This window comes from Malaclemys terrapin, chromosome 3, assembly GCF_027887155.1.
Source record: "Malaclemys terrapin pileata isolate rMalTer1 chromosome 3, rMalTer1.hap1, whole genome shotgun sequence".
Classification (NCBI taxonomy): domain Eukaryota; kingdom Metazoa; phylum Chordata; order Testudines; family Emydidae; genus Malaclemys; species Malaclemys terrapin.
The window spans coordinates 5,602,058-5,624,378 of record NC_071507.1 but is presented as its reverse complement, the minus strand read 5'-3'; the positions used below and the strand labels follow the sequence as shown (position 1 = coordinate 5,624,378).

The 22,321-nt window shown below is 39.0% G+C and overlaps 1 protein-coding gene across 2 annotated transcripts in view; it reads right to left on the bottom strand.

Annotated features, from left to right (window-relative positions):
• RALGAPA2 (Ral GTPase activating protein catalytic subunit alpha 2) overlaps positions 1–22,321 on the bottom strand; it is a 271,768-nt gene that overhangs the window by 68,278 nt on the left and 181,169 nt on the right. For both annotated transcript variants that reach the window (XM_054021951.1, XM_054021952.1), the window contains exon 37: positions 21,121–21,248. In XM_054021951.1, coding sequence (XP_053877926.1) covers positions 21,121–21,248 — 128 coding nt within the window. The remainder of the gene's footprint in view (positions 1–21,120; positions 21,249–22,321) is intronic.

Below are 22,321 nucleotides of genomic sequence, written 5' to 3'. Positions count from 1 at the left end.
TATGTAAAGCTAACGCACCCATGCAAGTCCTGTCGCCTTCCTGGGGTGGAATCTGTGACTAATTGCCTAGCTCTTTTTTGTCATATATAGCACTGGGTTCCAGGGAATGAAGTACAAGCAGGCAGTGGGTATGCTCAACAGGTGGCATTTTTCTCCGTCTGAGTGACAGCTCAGAACATAAACTCGGCCAATGAGAAGATAGGTTGGGGTGCCCTCTGGCAATTGGAGGTGAAGAAGGAGATCACCCTCACTGCAATTAAGGGAAGGTGAAAGGAGCCACAGTCACAACTCAGAGATACAGAAGATCTGCCCCTTGTCAGAGGCAGAAACTTTCTCAGCCTGACATACCACCAGTCAGTGAGAGAGTGACTCCCATCATCCCCAACCCTCACGGTAACGTGTTTTGTTTTTTAACAAAAGGACAAGAAATTAGTCTCAGTCCTTTCTTCTCTCTGCCATTGGAACTGCTTAGAGGGAAAGGTGTTACTAAAGCCCAGAATTTTTAGGCCAGTAGTAAATCTCAGTAGCTCCAGAAAGATGGAGAAGACGCTCTTAGGGGGGAATGGAAATAAGTAATAGAGCTACTCATGGAGGGGCTGGGCTCATTTACATACAAGTTTTTAGCCTTCTAAGCAGTTTCAGTGCTGTGCTCTGGGCAATGGGTGGGTTTGGCTCCTGTACTTATCTACCTTGGAAGATGTTCTGATGCACAGACTGCTTATGCACTCCAGAGATCAACATTCTATACAATGAAGGCTAAATAGGGTCCTAAAATATGTAGTAATGAGCCAAAATGTGAACCTCCAAAAATAAGAGGAGAAAAAGAAAAGAATCTCAAGGTCACATGTATAGTTTTCTACAATCTCAGTTTCATAAGTCAGCATTTTTGAAGTCAGTACTTTGTAGTATCAGACAGTGAGCAATGACTATGTTTGTGTGGTAGAGTCATGAATTTTGATTTAAAATGGAAAGATATACTATCTAATCCAGCTAAGAGGTGCATGAGTGACGGATCCATTTTGCTTCATGAAGTTAGCGATTTGCAAGCTAAGGTCTGGTCTACACTACAGACCTATATTGGTATAACTGTGTTGCTCAGCGGTGTGAAAAATCCACATAGCTACTGCCTCTTAGGAAGGTGGATTAATTATGCCGACGGGAGAGCTCTCTCCAGTTGGCTAAAAGCATTAAAGCACTACAGAGGCACAGCTGAATCAGGGCAGCTGTGTTGACGCAGCATTTTAAGTATAGACCTGCCCTTAAAATTGTTATACGATCATCTCCCTAGTAACTGTTACTGCTTAGGTGGACAACCTACCAGATTTATAACACAGCCCATAACTTTCCAGAAGATACCATTATGGATTCTGAGGAAAATTATATTTTTTTCAAAATAAACAATTAAAATAATATTTACCTACCAGGTTACACTACTTCAAAGGAGTACATCATATATATATATATACACACACACACACACACACACACACACACACACCATAGTATATCAGGGAAACCGAAAAAGGTTTTCAAAGTTAGTAATTATAGGAAAACACTACTTATCCATTGGAATCTTATTTATGTTTAGATTTAAGTGAAATCTAGATTTAGATTTAACTGAAACAAGAGCTCTAGCCATTCTGAAGTAATCTTACAACAGTGCAACACACCCACAAGCATTACAAAATAAACATTTACACAGAAACAAATTAACTCAACTCAGCAGGCAGAAAATCAGTTGCAGAAAAGTATCTTTCCATCAGCCCTCACTACTACTGTCTCCAGAACCATAGCTTCAACCTTCTACAGAAGCCCTATCAGATAAATATGCCTTTTTCAAGAGCACATAGAGAAAAATGTCATGAAGTGCTTAAGAGCTGAGACAAAAGAGCATAATAACATCCGGTATAAAAGCCCTAAATAATTATATACCAGATCATGGAAGTTCACAGATTCATAGAAGTTCACAGACCAAAGTAAATGTATTTTGCTTATGAGACAAACCAACAAAATTCAGGTTTATCTTTGAATGTCCTTAAAGTCCACTTTTATTTGCCAAAGGTCCCACCACATTCTTAACTCTTTTTAGCTACTGAGGTACATATGATCCATAAAACCAGGTACTGAGCTCAGATTACTTTCAGAATAAGAAATTGGAGCTTAGTGTACAAAAATGCATATTCAATTGTATATTAGTATATAAATTTATTGCATCTGCATATATACATTGAGTATCTGTACGTGCAAATAGCCATTTGGACATCTAGCTGGTCTTTTGCATCATCACTCATTCTAACTACAGGTGCAAATGTAAGTGTGCATTTTTAGGAGCATAGGAATTGCCATAGTGGATCAGACCTGTGGTCCATTTAAGTTCAGTAACCTGTCTCCATTACCACATCCTTCAGAGGAAGGTGCAAAAACCTTGCAGTAGGCAGAGTTTATCCTGTGATTATCCTGAAAAGGTCTCATTCAACTCCTTAATACTTAGAGATAGGCTTTAACCCTGAATCTCGCTAAACTCGGCCTCAGTGATATCCTGTGACAACTTCCCTATTCTATTCCTTATTTTATATACTTATCTCATGCCCTTTCTTCTTTGTCTTGTCTCTAAGGTAAGCAATCCTAATCTTTTCAATCTCTCTTCTTGAGAGTTTTTTTCATGCCCAATACCATTCTTGTACCCACACACTCATTTTCCAATCTCTTGGTTTTTATTGTTTTTACTCTGAATCTCTTTGATTTTGGCAGTTTAAATTGGCCACATTACTTTGTAAAAATTTGGTACATCCCCTTAAATATAAAGTACTCAAAGTAATTTAATGTAGTTAAAATATTGTAGTCATCACTGTATGTTCTGCAGATTGTGATTATATTGGATGGTTTGGGAATACTATAAGCAATATCAGTAGCTCCCTCTAGTTGGAAAATTTATTTTTGTCCCCCCTTCCCACTCAGAAGAACATGGTATCCTGGGGAGATAAATAGACATTTCAACCTTCCCATTATAAATGGGTGGCCTCTGAATACTAGGACATTCAAATATGATAGTTGCACACCCAGTTGTTATATTAATATATTGATTGGTTCTCTTCCTTCTGAAATACAATTTATAATGTTCTGTATTTGTACAGGGTGACTGACTAGCTTTCTAACACAGAACTATTTGAAAAGTTAAAAACCTCAGATTTAGAACAGAACAATGTATGGTTTAACTTGTTAGAAAATGAAGCTGGAATTTTTATATTATTCTTAGTTTTTAAAACAACAAGAACTTGCATTAATAAATATAAGGTTTCATATATTGATCCAGAAGCCACCTACTTACATTTCCAAAGCTTTGAAACTAAAGAAGAGGCTTTTTAGCCTGAGGGGGTTAAAAGTGTGGGTGTGGAAGTGGGCTTTTGTTTGAAAAATTAGCAATGCTATGAGTCATTGTGCATTAGTGGCAGAATAGTTTTGCATCTTGTATGAATCCAGACACCATATGCCATGCGAGGACCTATTACTTTATTCGGTGCCATTGCTGACAGGCAGACACGTGGGTATCCCCAGTGGAAAGGCTGTCTCCTCTCCGTGGTGAGTACAGGAACCCAGTGATCTGAACACATCAGACATTGTAACTAGCAGCAGGAACAGCTGGTAAGCAAGCAAGAAGCAACGGCAATACAGAGCTAGAATGTTAATGAGACTGCATGAGCTCACAGCACAAACCTCAAAAGAGAAAATATCAATTTGAATTTTGTCAGTTCCTGCATCTCAAAATGTGTAAATTTTAATTTATTTTTGAGATCTTAAGGCTGAATCCTGTGATCTTTATTCAGGCAAACTCCCACTAAAGTATGGGAGTTTGCCTGAGTAAGGTCTGAGTAAAATCTGAGTAAGGGCCTTTGGATTTTGCCATTTAATTCTATTATTTTAAAACAGTGATCTTTATTTCCAGCCAATAACATAGTAAGTGGCCAACCTGGTAATCTTTAGTCAGGCAAAACCTGTGGTAAAGCCAATGAATGTTTTTTTTTTATAAGGGATTACACAGGAGCTGCACAACAAATTCCCTAAGGATTGCTTTGAAAATTTCAGAGTAAAGTCCTTACTTTGTGCTGGTGCGGGGTTAAAAAAAAATGTTTAGAGTTATTAATTCAGTGTTAGTCCAAACATAGGCAACTATGGTTAATTTTCTTTTATGTCATAACTTTAAAATATATTTTACCTGGGAGTATCGGAGTTAGAGGTTCATTGTTTTTCCTGATAACCCAGTTGTAGGGAGCTGTATTCAGCTCTTTCTTGGAGAGGAAAGAGCCCTACACTCAAGGGATGAAGTGACTATCAACATTTTGTTTAAAAAATCTGTTTAGGGTGGAACCTAATTCTCTTCTTACTAATAGGCAAACCTGATATTGTAAACAGACTTCTGTTGTTTCACCATAATTTCCAACACAGATTTAATACTAAGAACAATGTGTAGTGAGGGCTCATAATACAAATATTTCATTATTTTAAGAAAATATATTGCAGTACATTTACTATGTAGTATGAACTTAGTGTTACAAATAAAACTATATTTCTCTTAAAGAGTGCCCAACTTTGCTAATTTACATTGAGTTGCATTGTGTTCTGTGAGTAACACTACTGAAATCAATGTAATTACTCACCGAAGAAATCACTACTCAACAAACAGCAATGGGCATTTCAAAATTGAGGATTACTGTTTAGTATTTCTATAGCTCTTTACAGGCTGAGTCCTAGCTTCAGAGTCATGCAAACAGACTATACAGCTACCTTAAATGCAACTGAGGATATTCTTGTGGTGGGTCCTACACAATCCCCCTTTGCAGGCTATGGCTGGGATAGGCCTGCTCACCTTTGAGCACTGACAATCCCATGTTATAATTACCCCAGGAGCGCTATTACCAGCCAGTACAAATTAGAGTACAGTGAAGTTCCCTTTACTCGATTATTGGTTAAACCAACCTCAAGCAACCCAAGGAGAACAAAGGTGGCGTACTGTTAATTACGTGGAACTCAGGGCTGGTCTACACTGGGGGGGGAGAAATCGATCCAAGATACGCAACTTCAGCTACGCAAATAGCGTAGCTGAAGTCGAAGTATCTTGGATCGAATTACCTGGGGTCCACATGGCGCGGGATTGACGGCCGCAGCTCCCCCGTTGACTGCGCTACAGCCCCTCGCTCTGGTGGAGTTCCGGAGTCAACGGTGAGCGCGTTCGGGGATTGATATATCGCGTCTTAACGACACGCGATATATCGATCCCGGATAAATCGATTGCTACCCGCCGATACGGCGGGTAGTGAAGACATACCCTCAGCCTGATCCAAGGACTGGGACCTGCATGTTTAAAGCACTATACACATAACAACTAACAAAATCCTGCGAAGTGTATGGTGCTGTATAAATAAAATTGTTACAGGTGGGGAAATAAGTCAGAAAGGGAAAGCGATCTGTGTAAAACAACAGTGTTTTCCATGACAGAACTAGGATTAGAATTCATAATTCCAAAATCCAAACCCTGTGCTCATTTCTGTAGACTATATTGCATCTAAAATCACAATGGACCTTCCAGTTCTCAGTTTGAATCAGAGGTTTACTGTATATTTAGGCCAAAAGTTTTAATTCACTGGAATTTACTCCACATTTATACCAGTTTCACAGAATGACTTGGTATCTCACATACTTACTTTATTATTGGTTTTTAAAATTATTTAGCCTACCCAGAACATTAGTTAACCAGAGATTCTGTTTTATGAACTGTTACACTAAACCAATATCACAAATAAAAACCTTTTTAAAATTGCTTACTATTTACTGGAGAGATTATGGTTTCTGCACATATGGAGATCATCATTAAGGAGGGCAATTGAAACTTCTACCAGTGGATTGGAACTATATCAATGACATCACTGTCAAGAGTTACAGCACTAATGACTACATCAAAAACAGGGAGATGTAGAAAATAAGCACTCTCATATTGAGACTAGTGCCTTTACCAATAAAGGGACCAGGCTCAGTTGTCTTGCAAAGCTCACATCACCTAAATGGGGTGACGGGTAATGAAGTTCAAAGTCATGGTGGAAAGATTAATTGGATTGTTTTGGGTTAATTCTAGGCATATGAAAATATGGGGGCGGAGGTGGGGGACAGGGGACGGAACGACAACAAAGGCCTCTGTGCCAATAACCTTTTTCAGGGTGGTGCACTCACAATACAATCTGGATATATATAACCTGGAAGTCTTTATTTGATAACCCTGACTATAGTGTCAACAATGATTTTAAGGAATCGAAAGGAGTCTTGAAATCAATGAAGAGGAGCAATGCTCCTGTTATGATGAGAGATTTCAAAGAACAAGAACAAGAATGAATTGGCAGGAGGACTAAACTATTCAATACTGGAGACAATCCCTCCTATCACAAGGCTGAGGGATGTTGGAAGTTTGAACTGTAATTGTTGTACCTGTTCTATGAATAAAGAGGACTTTGCTTTCTGGGTTATTGCTCTGGCTCTCAATTCAATTCTTAATTCTCTTAACACTGTATACATGAGATACAGAAGGGTAGAGATCGCACTGATTTTTCGGGATGTTGATGATCCTAAGGGTACATCTATACTTACTCGCTGGTTCGGCGGCCAGCAATCGATCTTCTGGGATCGATTTATCGCGTCTTGTCTAGACGCAATAAATCGATCCCGGAAGTGCTCACCGTCGACGCCAGTAATCCTGCTCTGTGAGAGGAGTAGGCGGAGTCGACGGGGGAGCCTGCCTGCCACGTGTGGACCCGCGGTAAGTACTTTTAAGTTCCAACTAAAATACTTCGACTTCAGCTACGTTATTCACGTAGCTGAAGTTGCGTATCTTAGTTTGAACTGGGGGCTTAGTGTGGACCAGGCCTCAGAAGTGAAAAGGAATTTGCATCCAAGATATGTGAAGAGGGAAGATGAGCAGTCAATTAGTACAAGAGAGGAAGGAAAAATGTATCTGAAATGTAAAGTTTTAGATGTTTATGAATGCTTCAGTGTGAATCTGTGGAAGCAAATATATACAGAACTATACAGTACCACTGGAATGCAATACATTTCTCTCCAAGTCTAAGAAGTGCACTATGAATAAGAGCTGAAGAGCTGCCTCTACAATCCCATGTAATGCCACCTAAATGCTTTGCCTCGCATGACTTATTACAGGCTGGAACAGATTAGAGCTATCGATTGCTGCCTGGAGAAGGTTCTCACTGTGAGAACGGAAGGCAAGCAGCAGAGACAGACAGCTAAACTATCGATCTACTTCAGCAGGGAAACTGCACTTCAAAATGAAGGTCAGTACTCCTTTCACCACCTATTAGAGCTACTGTAGCATTCATCAGGATACTTCAGAAATTGGTGTGACTAGACCACTACTCCTGTCTCAAACTCCAACCTGTCTTGTGATAGCTGGTTACAATAGCTGACAGAGAAGCTAAACATGGCAAGTTAAATCTGTTGCTTTTCTGTAGATAAGGTATCAGAGACTGACTATAGATGCTCCTGAGAGTCAGAACTGATCATTTCAGCAGAAAACTGTCAGGTGCCATGTCAAATAATTGCCAAAGCTACACTGATACAGTTAAGAATTTCATACTAATTTTTAACATGATCTATATAACTTGAAGGCACAAATTTCACTGGATTAAAAAAAAAAAAAAAAAAAAACTTTTCTGAAAAGATTCTTAGGCTTTTTCCTTGATTTTCAAATCACCATCCGAATCGAAGATCACAATGGTATTCTTCTTATAGTTCAAAAAGGCAGGTAACACACATTTCAAAATGTTATGGTGATTCTTTCAAAAGTTTACAACTGAACATTGACTTAATATAGCTTTGAAACTTTACTATGCAGAAGAAAAAAATGCTTTTAACTAGCTTAATTTAAATGAAACAAGCATAGTAACTGTTTCCTTAGCTTGTCAAATCTTTCTTTTTTAAACCTTCCCTTTATTAAATAGTTTATGTTTAACACAGTACTGTACTGTATTTCCTTTTTTTATTGGTCTCTGCTGCTGCCTGATTGTATATTTCCGGCTCCAAATGGGGTGTGTGGTTGACCATTCAGTTCGTAACTTTGGTGTTCGTAATTCTGAGGTTCTATATACTGTATTTGCTATAGCAGATAAATCTTTAAGAATTGCTCATGTGCCCAACGACTGTACTAGAAGTAAGAGAAAAGGGGATTACAGTGGACGAGAAGCTGGATATGAGTCAGCAGTGTGCCCTGATTGCCAAGAAGGCTAACGGCATATTGGGCTGCATTAGTAGGAGCACTGCCAGCAGATAGAGGGAAGTGATTATTCCCCTCTTTTTGGCACTGGTGAGGCCACATCTAGAGTACTGTGTCCAGTTTTGGGCCCCCCACTACAGGAAAGATGTGGACAAATTGGAGAAAGTCCAGCGGAGGGCAATGAAAATGATTAGGAGATTGGGGCACATGACTAACGAGGAGAGGCTAAGGGAACTGGGCTTATTTAGTCTGCAGAAGAGAAGAGTGAGGGAGGGTTTGATAGCAGCATTCAACTACCCGAAGGGGAGTTTCCAAAAAGGATGGCACTAGGCTGTTCTCAGTGGGGGCAGATGTCAGAACAAGGAGCAATGGTCTCAAGTTGCAGTGGGGGAGGGCTAGGCTGGATATTATGAAAAACAATTTCACTAGGAGGGTGATGAAGCACTGGAATGGGTTACCTAGTGAGGTGGTGTAATCTCCATCCTTAGAGGTTTTTAAAGCCCGGCTTGACAAAGCCCTGGCTGGGATGATTTACTTGGGGTTGGTCCTGCTTTGAGCAGGGGGTTGGACTAGATGACTTCCTGAGGTCTCTTCCAACCCTAATCTTCTATGATTAATTATCAGACTTTTCTACTAATCTGCAGGATTACAAACTCTCTCTAACATCTGAGGAGAGAAATGATGACATCCAATGCTCAGCTATTACATAAATCAAGAGGGTGTTCTTATTGTGTGCATGTATATACAGACATATACACAAATATATAATTTTGCAGTGGAATAGTATGAACATTCAAGTTAAACTTGAGAAGATACTCATTATCACTCTCTACTTTCAGGGTTTATAACTGGATGAAAAAATCCCAACCCTGGGGTGGGACACCACAAGCTGTCATACTGGGAGTGATTTTTTTTTGCTAACCCAGTGAAATGTGGTTCAGCTTTACTTTTTATTTATACAATAGAAAAAACAAAAACCCAAACCAATAAATGATACAGTTAGTATTTTCAAACATTTGGAACCTTTTTGCTCTGCTCCTAAAAGCAATGAGTTTAGCAAGCAAGAGGAAGAGGTGTGGTAGAGTTACTGGTTGGGCTATCTCCATTTCTACTGAAGACAGGAGACAATCCAGTACTGTAGCGTAGTGGAGATTTTACAAAATGAAATTATAAACATATGCAGGAATCTAATTTGCAGGAATCAAGTGGCTCAAAAAGAAAAGAAAACAGCATCAGTTCTGTTGATGTCCTCTGAAATGAGGCTTTTAAAAAGATGTCTTTAGATTGACCATGTATTTATTAATCCAAAGCAGATATTAATTTAACATCTAATGGTCCCTGAAAACAGAAACTGTAGTTAAACTATTAAGGAAATAGTTAGGAGACCAGAGTCAGATTACCATAGAGCGCAGAAAGCATATCAAGCAGTTTGTGTCCCATGAAGACAACAGACTGTAAATCTTATGCTCTGTGGATGTCTTGCAAGCAGTTAGGAAAACCTGGGGCAGAACTTCAGATGCGTACCCAAACATTTGATTTCTTTACATTGTTCTAAGCAATGAGAGTTAGTGAAACAGTAAATTGGATGGGAATTACTATGGTCACATCCAACCAATGAAGACACCTAGTCAATACCCAAAGTCAATAGAAGACTAGCAGATTTTAGCACCACAGTCTCTTCTGAAGTTAGAAAGGACTTTACTCACCAGAACTATCAGAGGATAAGCATGCAGGCATTTCCATCGAAGAAGTGAATGCTCCAATTATATATGTGCACCTCTTAAAGTTCAGGCTCAAGCCAGGTGATCTCTCTCAGAGTCCCACGCAAGGATCCAGTTCACCATGGATCAGTGTGGCCATTCTTCAGAGGCAAGATATGAGATACTCTTCTCTCAAGTTTAGAAGCAGGCAGAAAGGCCTCACTAGATTCTGTCCTATTTCAAACCTTAAGAGCTTCCCAGCACAAGTGGGCTGAGTTTATCCTTTCTCGTTAAGCGATGTAAAGCATCACTGACTGTACAAAGACAGTTTTGCATAACACCAGATTTGTGTGATCCACAGATAATCCAGGAATGGTTTCATTTCTAGGAGGCTGACATGTAACATGGGACAAAGTATCCTGGGTATAAAATTTCCTGCTGAGCGGCCCAATTGTAAATCACATATGACCAGAACTGATTTAGATTTAGGAAGCTAGGAAATTAATCAGACCGATTGGATTTGAAGTCAAAGCCGTATTTTTCAGTTGCATTCTGAGAGTATGTGCATGATGTGAGGTCACTGAAACTTCAAAATCTTTGTGGCAGTCAATGTGAAATTATGAAACAAATATCACTTAAGTCCCTGAAACCTGCAGACTGAATTGCACCTTCACCTCCAGAGGATAAAACTAGTACCTAAGATTCAAAAGAACATAGCAATTTAGATTTAGAACAGTATGAGTGCATCTTAAGATACAACCTTGTTTGTAAACTGAACTCTCAATGATGTTAGCCCATTGTAAATGACTGCAAGGTAACTTAGGAAACAGTACCTGGGGAACAAAAGGATGCTCAAAAATACCTTCCTAATGTACAGTTCATTTAGGAGAATCTGGAGGAAAGCACAAAAATACATTGTACATGTGCCATTGTCAGAAGTTATCCTTACTTAAATTACAAATACATAAACCATGTTTAACCTTTCTCCATACTGTATGAGATCTGGATTCCATCAAAAGCCAAGTACATAAATATTTTTCATTATGGACTTTCTGCAAGTGTATATATTTCTTCTAGGTGTTCCAGCAGCAGCAAATTCCAGTTTTATATATTTCAGTTATTGTATTTTTATATACAAGACAGAAGATGTATTGTTTAAGAAAAAAACAATAGGAGCCAGCCTGAAATTCACTGGGCTAAATACAAGAAATCAATATCGCGGAAGAATCCATTGTTGGTTAAATCAGATTTTTATATGGACTCAGGGTTCCAACAAACCTGATCTCTCCTTACATAATTTCATCAGCATATGCCTTGAAGTCAGCAACAGGCCAGTTTAGGTTTTATTAATTGCTTTATTTATTAAATTTACATGTACAAACACTAGTTTAGCCCATACTATTTTTTCTGACATTCTGATTGTTTTCAATTAGCCCTAGTGATCCTATTGCTTTTGTTTTAGATGGTGTCTCTCCCGTATATGCCAAAAATAAGTATTTTCCATAATACAAGGGACTGAGAAACTTCTGTGTATTTTCTGAAACTTGCAGCACCATAAAATCTGCCCAAACCAATTCTTGATCCTCACAAGCATCACTTCGTATCCTTACCATATGCTCAGATATTTCTCTAACAAACAAAACCAGCTTCTTGAAATTCTCTTGCACATAATATACCATTATTTATCTTATTTTTTCTAGCACTTTTGGTAGTCATTTCTCAAATTAATCCATAGGGGGGACTCCTATCCAAAGAACACAGGACTTGGTAGTGAAGAATATGATCATGTAGCTTATCTAGATATTGCCTGGTTTCTCACAAGGAAACCAAGCAGAGTTAGCAGAAACAGCAATTTAATCTTACAATATTCCAAATAAGGCCTCAATAGCTTAATATAAAGTACTTAACTCTCCAAAAAATTTCATTTTTTTTTCTTATTACATTACTCGATTAGGCTCCAAAACATAATCTTCTTAGACAAGGGTAAATCTAGAGAAGGACTGGCTCTCTCAAATTTTTACTGCCATGACTTTGGGATGGCTGAGTCACACATATGCAGAGGAGTCGCGAGTGACTTATGAAGGTCTTTCTCAAACAATTGTCTATGAAAACTTTATAGCAGCTCCACACAATTACATTTTGTTTATATTAGATGTTTAGACTCCCCTCTATTCCCCTGCCCTGAAGTATAACTGATGCAATTGTTATTTGGGGGAGAAAGAAGAAGAGGAGAAAAAGGGGAGGAACTTACTGCTGTCCTCAAGTACAATGTAAAGTCATTTTAATAGTAGTTTGAAATTTCATACCATGATTTGTGAGATATACAATTTAATGTGATGGTCATTCTACACATTGCTTCACCAAGCACCATTCATTCTCTCTCAGATGCTTAGCTAACTGGTTCTTGCTCATATGCTCAGGAAAGTGATCACCATTTGGGGGGTTAGGAAGAAATTTTCCCCTAGGTTAGATTGGCAGTGATGTTGGGAGTTTTTTGCCTTCCTCTTCAGCATGGATAATAGCATAGAGAGTACACTTATAAAGTTTGCGGACGATACCAAGCTGGGAGGGGTTGCAAGTGATTTGAAGGATAGGATTAAAATTCAAAATGATCTGGACAAACTGGAGAAATGGTCTGAAAAAAATAGGATGAAATTCAATAGGGACAAATGCAAAGTACTCCACTTAGGAAGGAACAATCAGTTGCATACATACAAAATGGGAAATGACTGCCTAGGAAGGAGTACTGCAGAAAGGGATCTGGGGGTCATAGTGGATCACAAGCTAAATATGAGTCAACAGTGTAACACTGTTGCAAAAAAAGCAAACATCATTCTGGGATGTATTAGCAGGAGTATTGTAAGCAAGACATGAGACGTAATTTTTCTGCTCTACTCCGCGCTGATTAGGCCTCAATTGGAGTATTGTGTCCAGTTCTGGGCGCCACATTTCAGGAAAGATGTGGACAAATTGGAGAAAGTCCAGAGAAGAGCAACAAAAATGATTAAAGGTCTAGAAAACATGACCTATGAGGGAAGACTGAAAAAATTGGGTTTGTTTAGTCTGGAGAAGAGAAGACTGAGAGGGGACATGATAACAGTTTTAAAGTACATAAAAGGCTGTTACAAGGAGGTAGAAAAATTGTTCTTCTTAACCGCTGAGGATAGGACAAGAAGCAATGGGCTTAAATTACAGCAAGGGCAGTTTAGGTTGGACATTAGGAAAAACTTCCTGTCAGAGTGGTTAAGCACTGGAATAAATTGCCTAGGGAGGTTGTGGAATCTCCATCATTGGCGATTTTTAAGAGCAGGTTGGACAAACACCTGTCACGGATGGTCTAGATAATACTTAGTCCTGCCTTGAGTGCAGGGGCCTGGACTAGATGACCTCTTGAGATCCCATCCAGTTCTATGATTCTGTAGGGTGCAGGCTACTTTTTGGGATTATCTGGATATATTTCACCTAGTCAACTCCCTGCCATCTGAGGGACATTTGGCAGTGCTGCACCTCAGTCCCTCTTGTTCTCTGCCTCTGGCACATAACAGTTTAGTCTTTTGTGAGCTGTAATACTTTGGTCTAAGTTCAGTTATTGGCTTCAGTGTAGGGATTCTGGTTGCTGTTGGTGGCCTGTGATGTACAGGTCAGACTAGATAATCTGGTGGTCCCTTCTGGCCTTAATCTCTATGACCAATTTGCCTCAATCCTGATCTAGAAGGTCCAGGCCAAACTGGGAGATGTGCTACTTCCACACCTGCTTTACATAAAACCAAAGACAAGTTAGATGTACAGCAGCAACTTGACCTGAAGTCTTGAATTACAAGAATTTATCTATATCTGACATCGTGTCTATGTAGCTGTTCTAGTCAGAAGCTACATCATCTGCTAAAACAAGAAGCAGTTTGAATCCTCTGAAACTGACAGTATAAAAATATAGCATATTTTTCTGAGCTTTGTGTACAATATTTAGCAAAAATGTGCATTGCTGTCATTAGAAAATGCTTATAAGTAAATTTTATAAAGAAAATACATTTAGGGAATCCTAAATTGACTAAAAAACTATTGGATAACCCCGAAGAAGAGACCACACAGAAGGAAGATTCTTTTCACATGGATGCCTTTTTCATTGCATCATAGATTTTACATGCTCTTTGTTGTGCCTTGCCTTTTTCTTTGTGTGTAATTAAACTGATTTAAAGCTTTAGTTTTACACATACATTGTTTATCAACCCTACTCCTAATAAATGCCTAGGACATGCTGCTTATAGCATTATGTTCTTTTCAAGATGGTACTGACAATTAGCAACCTCAGATTTAATTGCCATTTGATTAGGAGGATCTTTTGTTTATCTGCAGTCAATTGTTTTAGTCTGAAAGAGTACTCAGGAATGATATCTCTTGAAGATTACTGGTTCCTTCCTCTCTCCAGGAAACAGAAGATGGTTTTGAAACCCTCAAACTCATATGTAATACTTATTATGTTAGTATATAGCAATTTTTAGCGGGTTTGCATATTAGTACTATATTCTTATTATGATATGTCATATTTTACATGTGTTTTAATGACTAAGCAGAAAGCTTATGGTTAGCCATTAAAACACATGTAAAATAAAATTCTTGCCTCAAAGACTGAGCATGATAGTGAGGCTACTCCCTAAAGTATATCAGCTAGCACTTAGTAACATCTTCATGTTTTTGAGAGCACTCCTTAGCGTGGGTTAAAGCCAGGAGTCCAGACATTTCTAGAAGCTTTACAAATAATCCTCTCATTTTCAGGAGTACATTTAAATGTATGCTAATACCGGACACGTGAACTATATAACACTTCAAGAGAAGTTGGGTTCAGATCTTTCAAAGAATACTATTCTATGCTCTATTTTGTTATTTAACTTAACTTGAGTTCAACTATATACTTTGGTTTGGTTTTGTGTGATGTCATCACTCTGTCTGAATTGTGTAAATGAACCAGTTTCATGAGTGGCTTTGAGATATAAGACAGCAGCTACACACTAAAATTTGAATACGTCAGTTAACTGGCACATTTTTGAATGCTTTCCATGCTCTAATAAATGCTTTAAAACATAGAAGTCACTGCAGCAATATGAAAAGTTATTTAAGAATAGGAAAAAACACACATACACTCTTTGAAGTTTTTACCTTTCCCACTTTTTAACATCTTTCTAATAGCAAAAAATATATTTGGGTACAACAGTGGAATTTGAGTCATCATGACCAAATGATTACAGTGCAAACCCTAGATTCTTCTGTGGCTCTGCAGGCTTCTGGTACCCATGGTAACTAAACCTCAGATATTGTCCTCCACTCAGCTGGAGTACTAAGTATTGGGAGGCTTTTGTGTCTGATGAGATTTCTTCCACAACCTTCTAGCAACAGACCCTAGTGCTTCCTCCTGACTCTTTTCTAATTGAGATGCAAATTAATCTCGGTGGCTGATTACACTTCCCTTATAGCTACTGATAAGTGCAGCTGTAACCAGAGTTTACAGACTTTCCAACAAGTGACTTCAGCTGCCATTATTTGCATGAGGCTGCCAGGACTTTACAGCCCACTATTTAGGAGATGTAGATCAACTTCCCCTTAGGCAGTGCAAGCATTTTATTCACTGCATGTTGTTTAAAATGTAAAGTGAAAATGAAAGCAAACTCTGCTATTTGAAATAAATGTTTTTTGTCCTGTCCCTAAATTCTGTCCTGTCCCCAGAATTATTCTGATCTTTGCACCATGTTTCTGACTCCACTATCATTCCCCGTAATGCAATTTTTTACTTTATTCCAAATCTAGGTCATAAACACATTTCTGAAGCCCCCTAATTGTTTTTGTTGCTGTTCTCGGAATGCCTTCAGATTTGTCAATATTTCACTGCTACTGAGCTGCCCGGAACTAACTGAAATATTCCAGATATGGTCTCAGCGGAGACACAATGCTCTGCATGGCTATCATTTACCACACCATAGTATCAGATTACCAGTTTCCACCTATACACAGAATAAAAAGCATCTCTAGTAACTTTGTAGTAATGGTTGACTTTTTAATGGCTTGTACTTTTTCTATGCTCTGAGTAGGGTTGCCAGGTCTCTGGTTTTCAACCAGAAAGTCTGGTTGAAAGGGGATCTGTACAGTGACCAGTCACATGTACTGACTGGATACCAAAAGTCCAGTTGCCATGGGTGGGGGGGCCAAGGGATGAGGTGCTGCGTTATCAACCCATGCCAGCCCCTGCTCAGCGGGGACTGCCTCCTACCTGCATCTTGGGAGCCTGCCTGCCCAGTCCTAGCCCTGGAGCAGAGGGAGCCCTGCTGGGGCGGGGGGGAGGACGGAGGGCATAGGTAGGTGAACAGGACCAAGCGAGGAGGAAGGGAGTTGGCAGGGGGGAGGGGGGAGCGGCGAGCGATGAGGGCGGGACCTCGGGGGAAGAGGTGGGGAGAGGGGAGGTTCCAGCTCTCCGGCTGTAGTGTTCGGTTTTCAGAAATTAGAAAGTTGGCAATCCTAGCTCTGAGATGCACTTCTTTTATATATATGTACCCTAAAGTTGCAACAACTTTTTCTGGTGTCATATCTCCAGTGCAAAGTCATGTTTAATTTGCTGTCTAATCTCAATCTTAATTATTTTAGCATTATTGCTTTCTGGGTTTACCCCTTCCATTGAATATTTTAATTAGTTCACTCCCAGAGGTGCTGGAACAGTTTTTGGAGTGGGAGTGCTGAACTGCATCCCTCTAGCCCCTGTCCGTGCCCTCACCACCCCCCAGAACTGGGGCCAGTAGCAGGGCCATGACTCCGGCGGGGGGAGGGGGCAGGGCCACAGCTAGGCGTGGGTGCGGAGTCCCAGGGACCCCGGGGCTGGCAGCAGGGCAGGACCCCACGTGCGGGCCGGGGGCCAGGACCCTGGGGCTAGCAGCGGAGCCCCTGAGCATGGGATCGGCGGGACCCTGAGGCCAGCAGCAGAGCCCCTAGGCAGTAGCCGACGGCCAGAACGCCAGGCGCAGAACCTGGGCATGCTGAGGCATCCCCCGCATCCCTACTTCCCATGCCTATGTTCACACCAGATTTCTTAACTAGTGTTTTTCCAAGTTTAATCTTATTTTGTTATTTCCAGTCTTACTAGATAATTCAAAAGGATCTATTTCCTTTTCCTCATTTAATTTTGGAACACCTGCAGTTTTTATCATCTGAAAATTTTATTAAAATGGTAACTAGCCCATTTTTTTTGGTCACTTTAAAAAACTGAACCCCAAAGAACTTATGATCTCAGGGCCTAATTCTGCAACTCACGCCAAGTAGCACTTACTCATGACAGGAGTCCCATTAAGTGGGACTAGTTACTCAGCATGCATAAGCATTGTAAAAATCATGCCCTAAACAAGGATGTAAATGAGACATAATGGACATAAAATTCAGCACCTGCTAGACATCATCCCTGCACCTCAACACATCGTTATCATTACAATTTGGTTACAGTTCTTCAGTTCATTTCCAGTCTATGTGGCACTGTCCATACCTAGGAAAATCTAATTAAATGAAGAGAGTAAGATTTCCTGAGACATCAGAAAAGCTTCAATAATATTTGAACACTGTACAGTTATTGAAACTACCGTTTTTTGTAATTCTGTCAAAAATGCAATAAATATATCTGGCAACATGTGTTCATGATTAACTCATGATCCCATTGCTGATGGTTCTATTAACCTGTAGATGCTTAGAAAGTTTTTCTCAGTATTTTTTGTATTATTTTACTGGGGTTTGGAGCAATTCTTTTTTCACGAGGAATCGCTGGGAGATAATTATCAGGAGGATGATTATTCTTTCCCTTTTTAGAAGAAAAGAGGACATTGATCTTCTCACATCTTATAACTCAATCACTACTGTATTCAAGTACTTCCGTTTAAAAATCAGATGGTGCTGTCCAAGGAACATGTTTAGTTAGTAATCCAACACAAATTTTCTTCTTAACACAGTCACTCTCAAAACGCCAGGGTTGGGTATCACCAAAATACAACATATGAAAACTATGGAAACATACACATATCAAGCTTTTCATTATATTACTAATTCCTGAAGTTTCTCCCTTTTGGTATAAGAATTTTATGAGCATATAGGTGCATGGAAAATTATACTTGTATATATGAACCTTTTGAGCTTATCCTGTCAATCCCTCTCCATTTCTTTCCTATTTCCAAAGGATAGCCTGACAGATTCCTTCACCCAACAGGCTGACAGATCCTCAGGTCCCTAGAGTGCTCTATTCTATCTTGTTTTCCCCACCAGCAATCACTTGCTTCAATGAACTCCCTCTGGCAGGGGTCTCCAACAAAATGTTCTGTCCCTTTAAGAAAGTCACCAAACCTTTACATTGTGTTTAAAGAGGAATCTTTATTCTCTCTCACATCCAATAAAAGTTGCTTAGGACTTTCCACCCTACTCCAGCTTTTTCTCTTCTCTAATGTCACCTCCCCACTACATTACCTGTTGTGAGGTCCAGCAGCTGCCTTTGTCAGGCTCCAGTATTTCTACTTTCCATTCACATCACATTACCACATGCACAGTACGGTTTGATGCCAAAGTGCACATGTGCAAAGTAATGATGCAGCTAGACCTCACAATGCCCCCAGAAGGGTACAGTGGCATGCATCATACCTAGTCTCTGTGTGTGTTGCATTTAAGTATAGCGAGAAAGAGGCCTGGCAAAGGTTGGGTCACAGCAGGCTGGTGAAAACCAAATGCCTATGGCGTGTGGAGAGACTCTAGAGAGGCTTAAGGCCTGTGGGAGATGAAAGTCACGGTGATCTCTCTGTACATTAGGGGGATGGAGCTGTGACAATGAAGTAATTGGGGACCTGTTTATGGGGTACTGTTACCTTAATAGGAACCTTAAAAATGGTTTGTTTTGGGGAAACAGCTGAATGATACAGTTCCTTATGAAAACCAGTTTACTTATCCCTAGTATTCTTGTATGGATATATTTATTTATATAAAATAAAATTTTTCTTCTTAACCCAGTCACCCTCAGACTCCAGCATATCACCCTCAAATGCTATTACACACACATACACACACACAGTTAGATACATACATATACATTATAGATAGATAGATATACACACAGACACACACAGTAGAGTGCGAGGGATTAGTCAAGTGGTTCTCATAAGGTAACTGTATCAGATCTGAGCTCTTTCTTTAAAACTAATCCAAGCCTGTGTGTGCGTGCATGCACACATATATGTATATCACTACCTATGCCACAGACTCTGACACACAAGCATAAACTATTAAGATATGTGTTTTATCATGTATACAGTGCGCTGAAGTTATAAAATGCTACAGTACTTATACTTGCTATGTATCATTGGTTTTTAGGTGAAGGAGCTCAACTTTAGAGAAATAGGTTTTGGGCCTGATATCCAATGACCATGATTTGATTTTAAAATCATTGGTTAACTTGGGAATTGTAACCATAGCAAGTGGCAAACTTCCAGTTTTCAGCACTCTAGACATTGAAATACGTCCACTGATTGCCCACTAGGGAAAAAAATAAGCAGATGGCAGTTGAGCTAGCCCTCACCACTGAGAAAGAGCAGTGACCACTAGATAAAGACTAAACTTGACAGATTCTACTTAGCCTGCTGAGAAAGTTATTATAGGAAAATCTAGGAGGGACAAAGGGCAAGGATGAACATTACATCAAATCATATCTTCTGTTTTCCTACTGTGTCAAAAATCATTTTTTCCCTTAGAGATAATGGCATGTTTTTCACTCTTATAATCTCTGTTACTGTGTTCAGGTTACCAGCAACACTAGACTGATTGTTTTATTGTCAGACACAGCTTAACACATCTGCTCATACAGTCAAGGTTACAGATAGAAGGAACTACTTTGACAGTAGTACTTAGTTGAATTACCCACTCATGACACAAAAGTGAAAAAGCTAGAGAGTTTTGAGTCTGCTTTTAAGTACTGACATAATCTTATAACTAAGGTATTGTGTGGGCCTGCCTGTGCAACTCCAGACAACTTCACCTGGTTTAAACTGAAGAGGAAAAACAAAAAAGGTAATAAAATGTTATTTAGTTTCTTTAATTCTTATGCAAATCTTCATTTCTGAAGCTTTCCACAAACACAATGAATCAAGTTCAGCTCTTCTACAAAAATTACTATTTCTTACATAGCCATAGTAACTAGAAAAATTGAACCTAAAATGTAAATGCCTCTGATAAACTCTAACAAAGCCATCTTTCCTTCATCATAAAGATTGAGTATTCCAGTTGTTTCATCTCAAGAAAATCAAGCGAGGCACTCCTCATTACATAATTCAAAAGCCCCCAAATTAAAAGCCTTCAAAATAAACTGAAATAAGATGAGTGCTGATCCATAGAAACATATGGGACTGTTAGCAATGTGGTTAATGAAGCACACTAGAGTAATTTTATAACATTAGTGGCATTAAGAGAAAAGAAAACCAGAATGTCAAGTAACAAGTGATTTTATGTGATTAGCCTGCATACCACACAAGAATAATAATTCACACTACACAATTCTACAATACTGAAGCATGCCTTCCAGTTACCTATAACTACTGCTGGAAGAATGTGTTCTCAAAACTCTAAGACGCAATGTGGGTAAAATGAAAAATGAACATAAAGACTGATAAATATCAATACCATTGGCCAAATGTTACCTATCTTATTGATGTGAAGATTTCCAAAGAAGACTGTGGAATTACTTGCATTATTACATAAGGGAGTAGAACTGGGCTCCTTTTGTAAATATTAAGCTAATATAAACAATTATTTTCTCGTGCTACAGAAATTTGTAAATTATTCCCTCTTAAAGTTTAAAGCACCATTATATCTAACAGTATACCTGTTGACTTTGCAATTAACAGGTAAGTCCAAAAATGCTTGTATTGTTATCCTTTATTTTTAAAGCATACCATATCAGATTAAAGCCCAGCAAGAATGAGTCTAAAAACATGCTGCTTGATATGAAGAAAGCTTTGACATTTTCCTGATGCACAGTTCTTAGCATAAAGTCCAACTGAAGAGATCTCATTCGCACTTACCTCTATCAGGAGAATATTTGTACTTATGATTCCTACATTTAAATTGCATAAAATGCACAGAAGGAAAGGATACAAGCTCTGGTAGAGGGGTATGAGAGATTTCACAGCTCTGCTGGCATTAATGCACGTGGCACATATAAGGCTTGGCAGCAGTTTTGCAGTCACTATTGCTCCATCAAAAAGAGGACCAAAAAATGGGACCTGCAAACCAAAAAATAAAAGTGATCGCATTTTCAGACACAGCAATCTCCAGTCTTAATTTGATGGTATCACTGGGGGTGGACGGAGATTTTCAAAGTCACAAATGGAAACTAGGTACTCAGTCCCCATTGACTTTCCAAAGGAGTAGGGCACCTAACTTCCCTTTGTGCCTTTGAAAATCTATTCCGAGGACATTATATTAAATCCTGCAATACACAAATAGGGATCAATGAGGTTTTGGAAGGGAAGATTACAAAAAATTAAAAATATCTGACCCATTATCTCTTTATAATGAGCCTCTTCCACTATTTACGACAGAAACAAAATAAGCATGTTATTATATGTACCAAATAATCTTCTAGTAAGACATACATGACAATATTTTGTTTTCAAGAAAACATACATTTGTTCAGATCTGGCATTGTGCTGTAGCTATATATTTGTATACCTAAAATTTTGCCACTGGATATTCTTCACAGATACCATCAGTTCCCATCTCTCTTGGAGACCAGGAAGATACTAATAAATAGTTTTTCAGTCTGACTGCAGACATAAAAAAATTGATTGTTAGAATAGTTCCTACTGCATATGTGTTAGGGATGTAGTCTCTCCTTTATCCCATCACTTGGGCTAAGATCAGAAGAAAGGTAGGTGAATGAACATGGAAGAAAATTCATACCCAGTAGAGTTTAGTTTTGGTAAGTACTGCAAAGCAGGTTTTTTTGTCATGATTTTCCTCCTCAGATAATAATTTTTGCTTGAGCACAAAGCTATAGCTTAAACTGCAGCACAGATTCAAGTTAAGAACAGAAAAATGTGATGGCAACTGTCAGTATTTGCATTTATATATAAAAGTAGCATTAAGATACAATGTGGAAATAGCTTAGATACTGTATCGCAAATCTGTTAGGTGGTGATTTGTCTAGCATGGGCCATGGGGACTGCTTTACCCTCTTATGCCCCAGACCTTTAGATGCAGCCAGTGCATGTTTGTCCAAAGGGGACCAGCCCTCCCCCCTAATTTAAACATCCATTTGGATACTGACCGCCATAACCCATTTTGAATAAAGTGA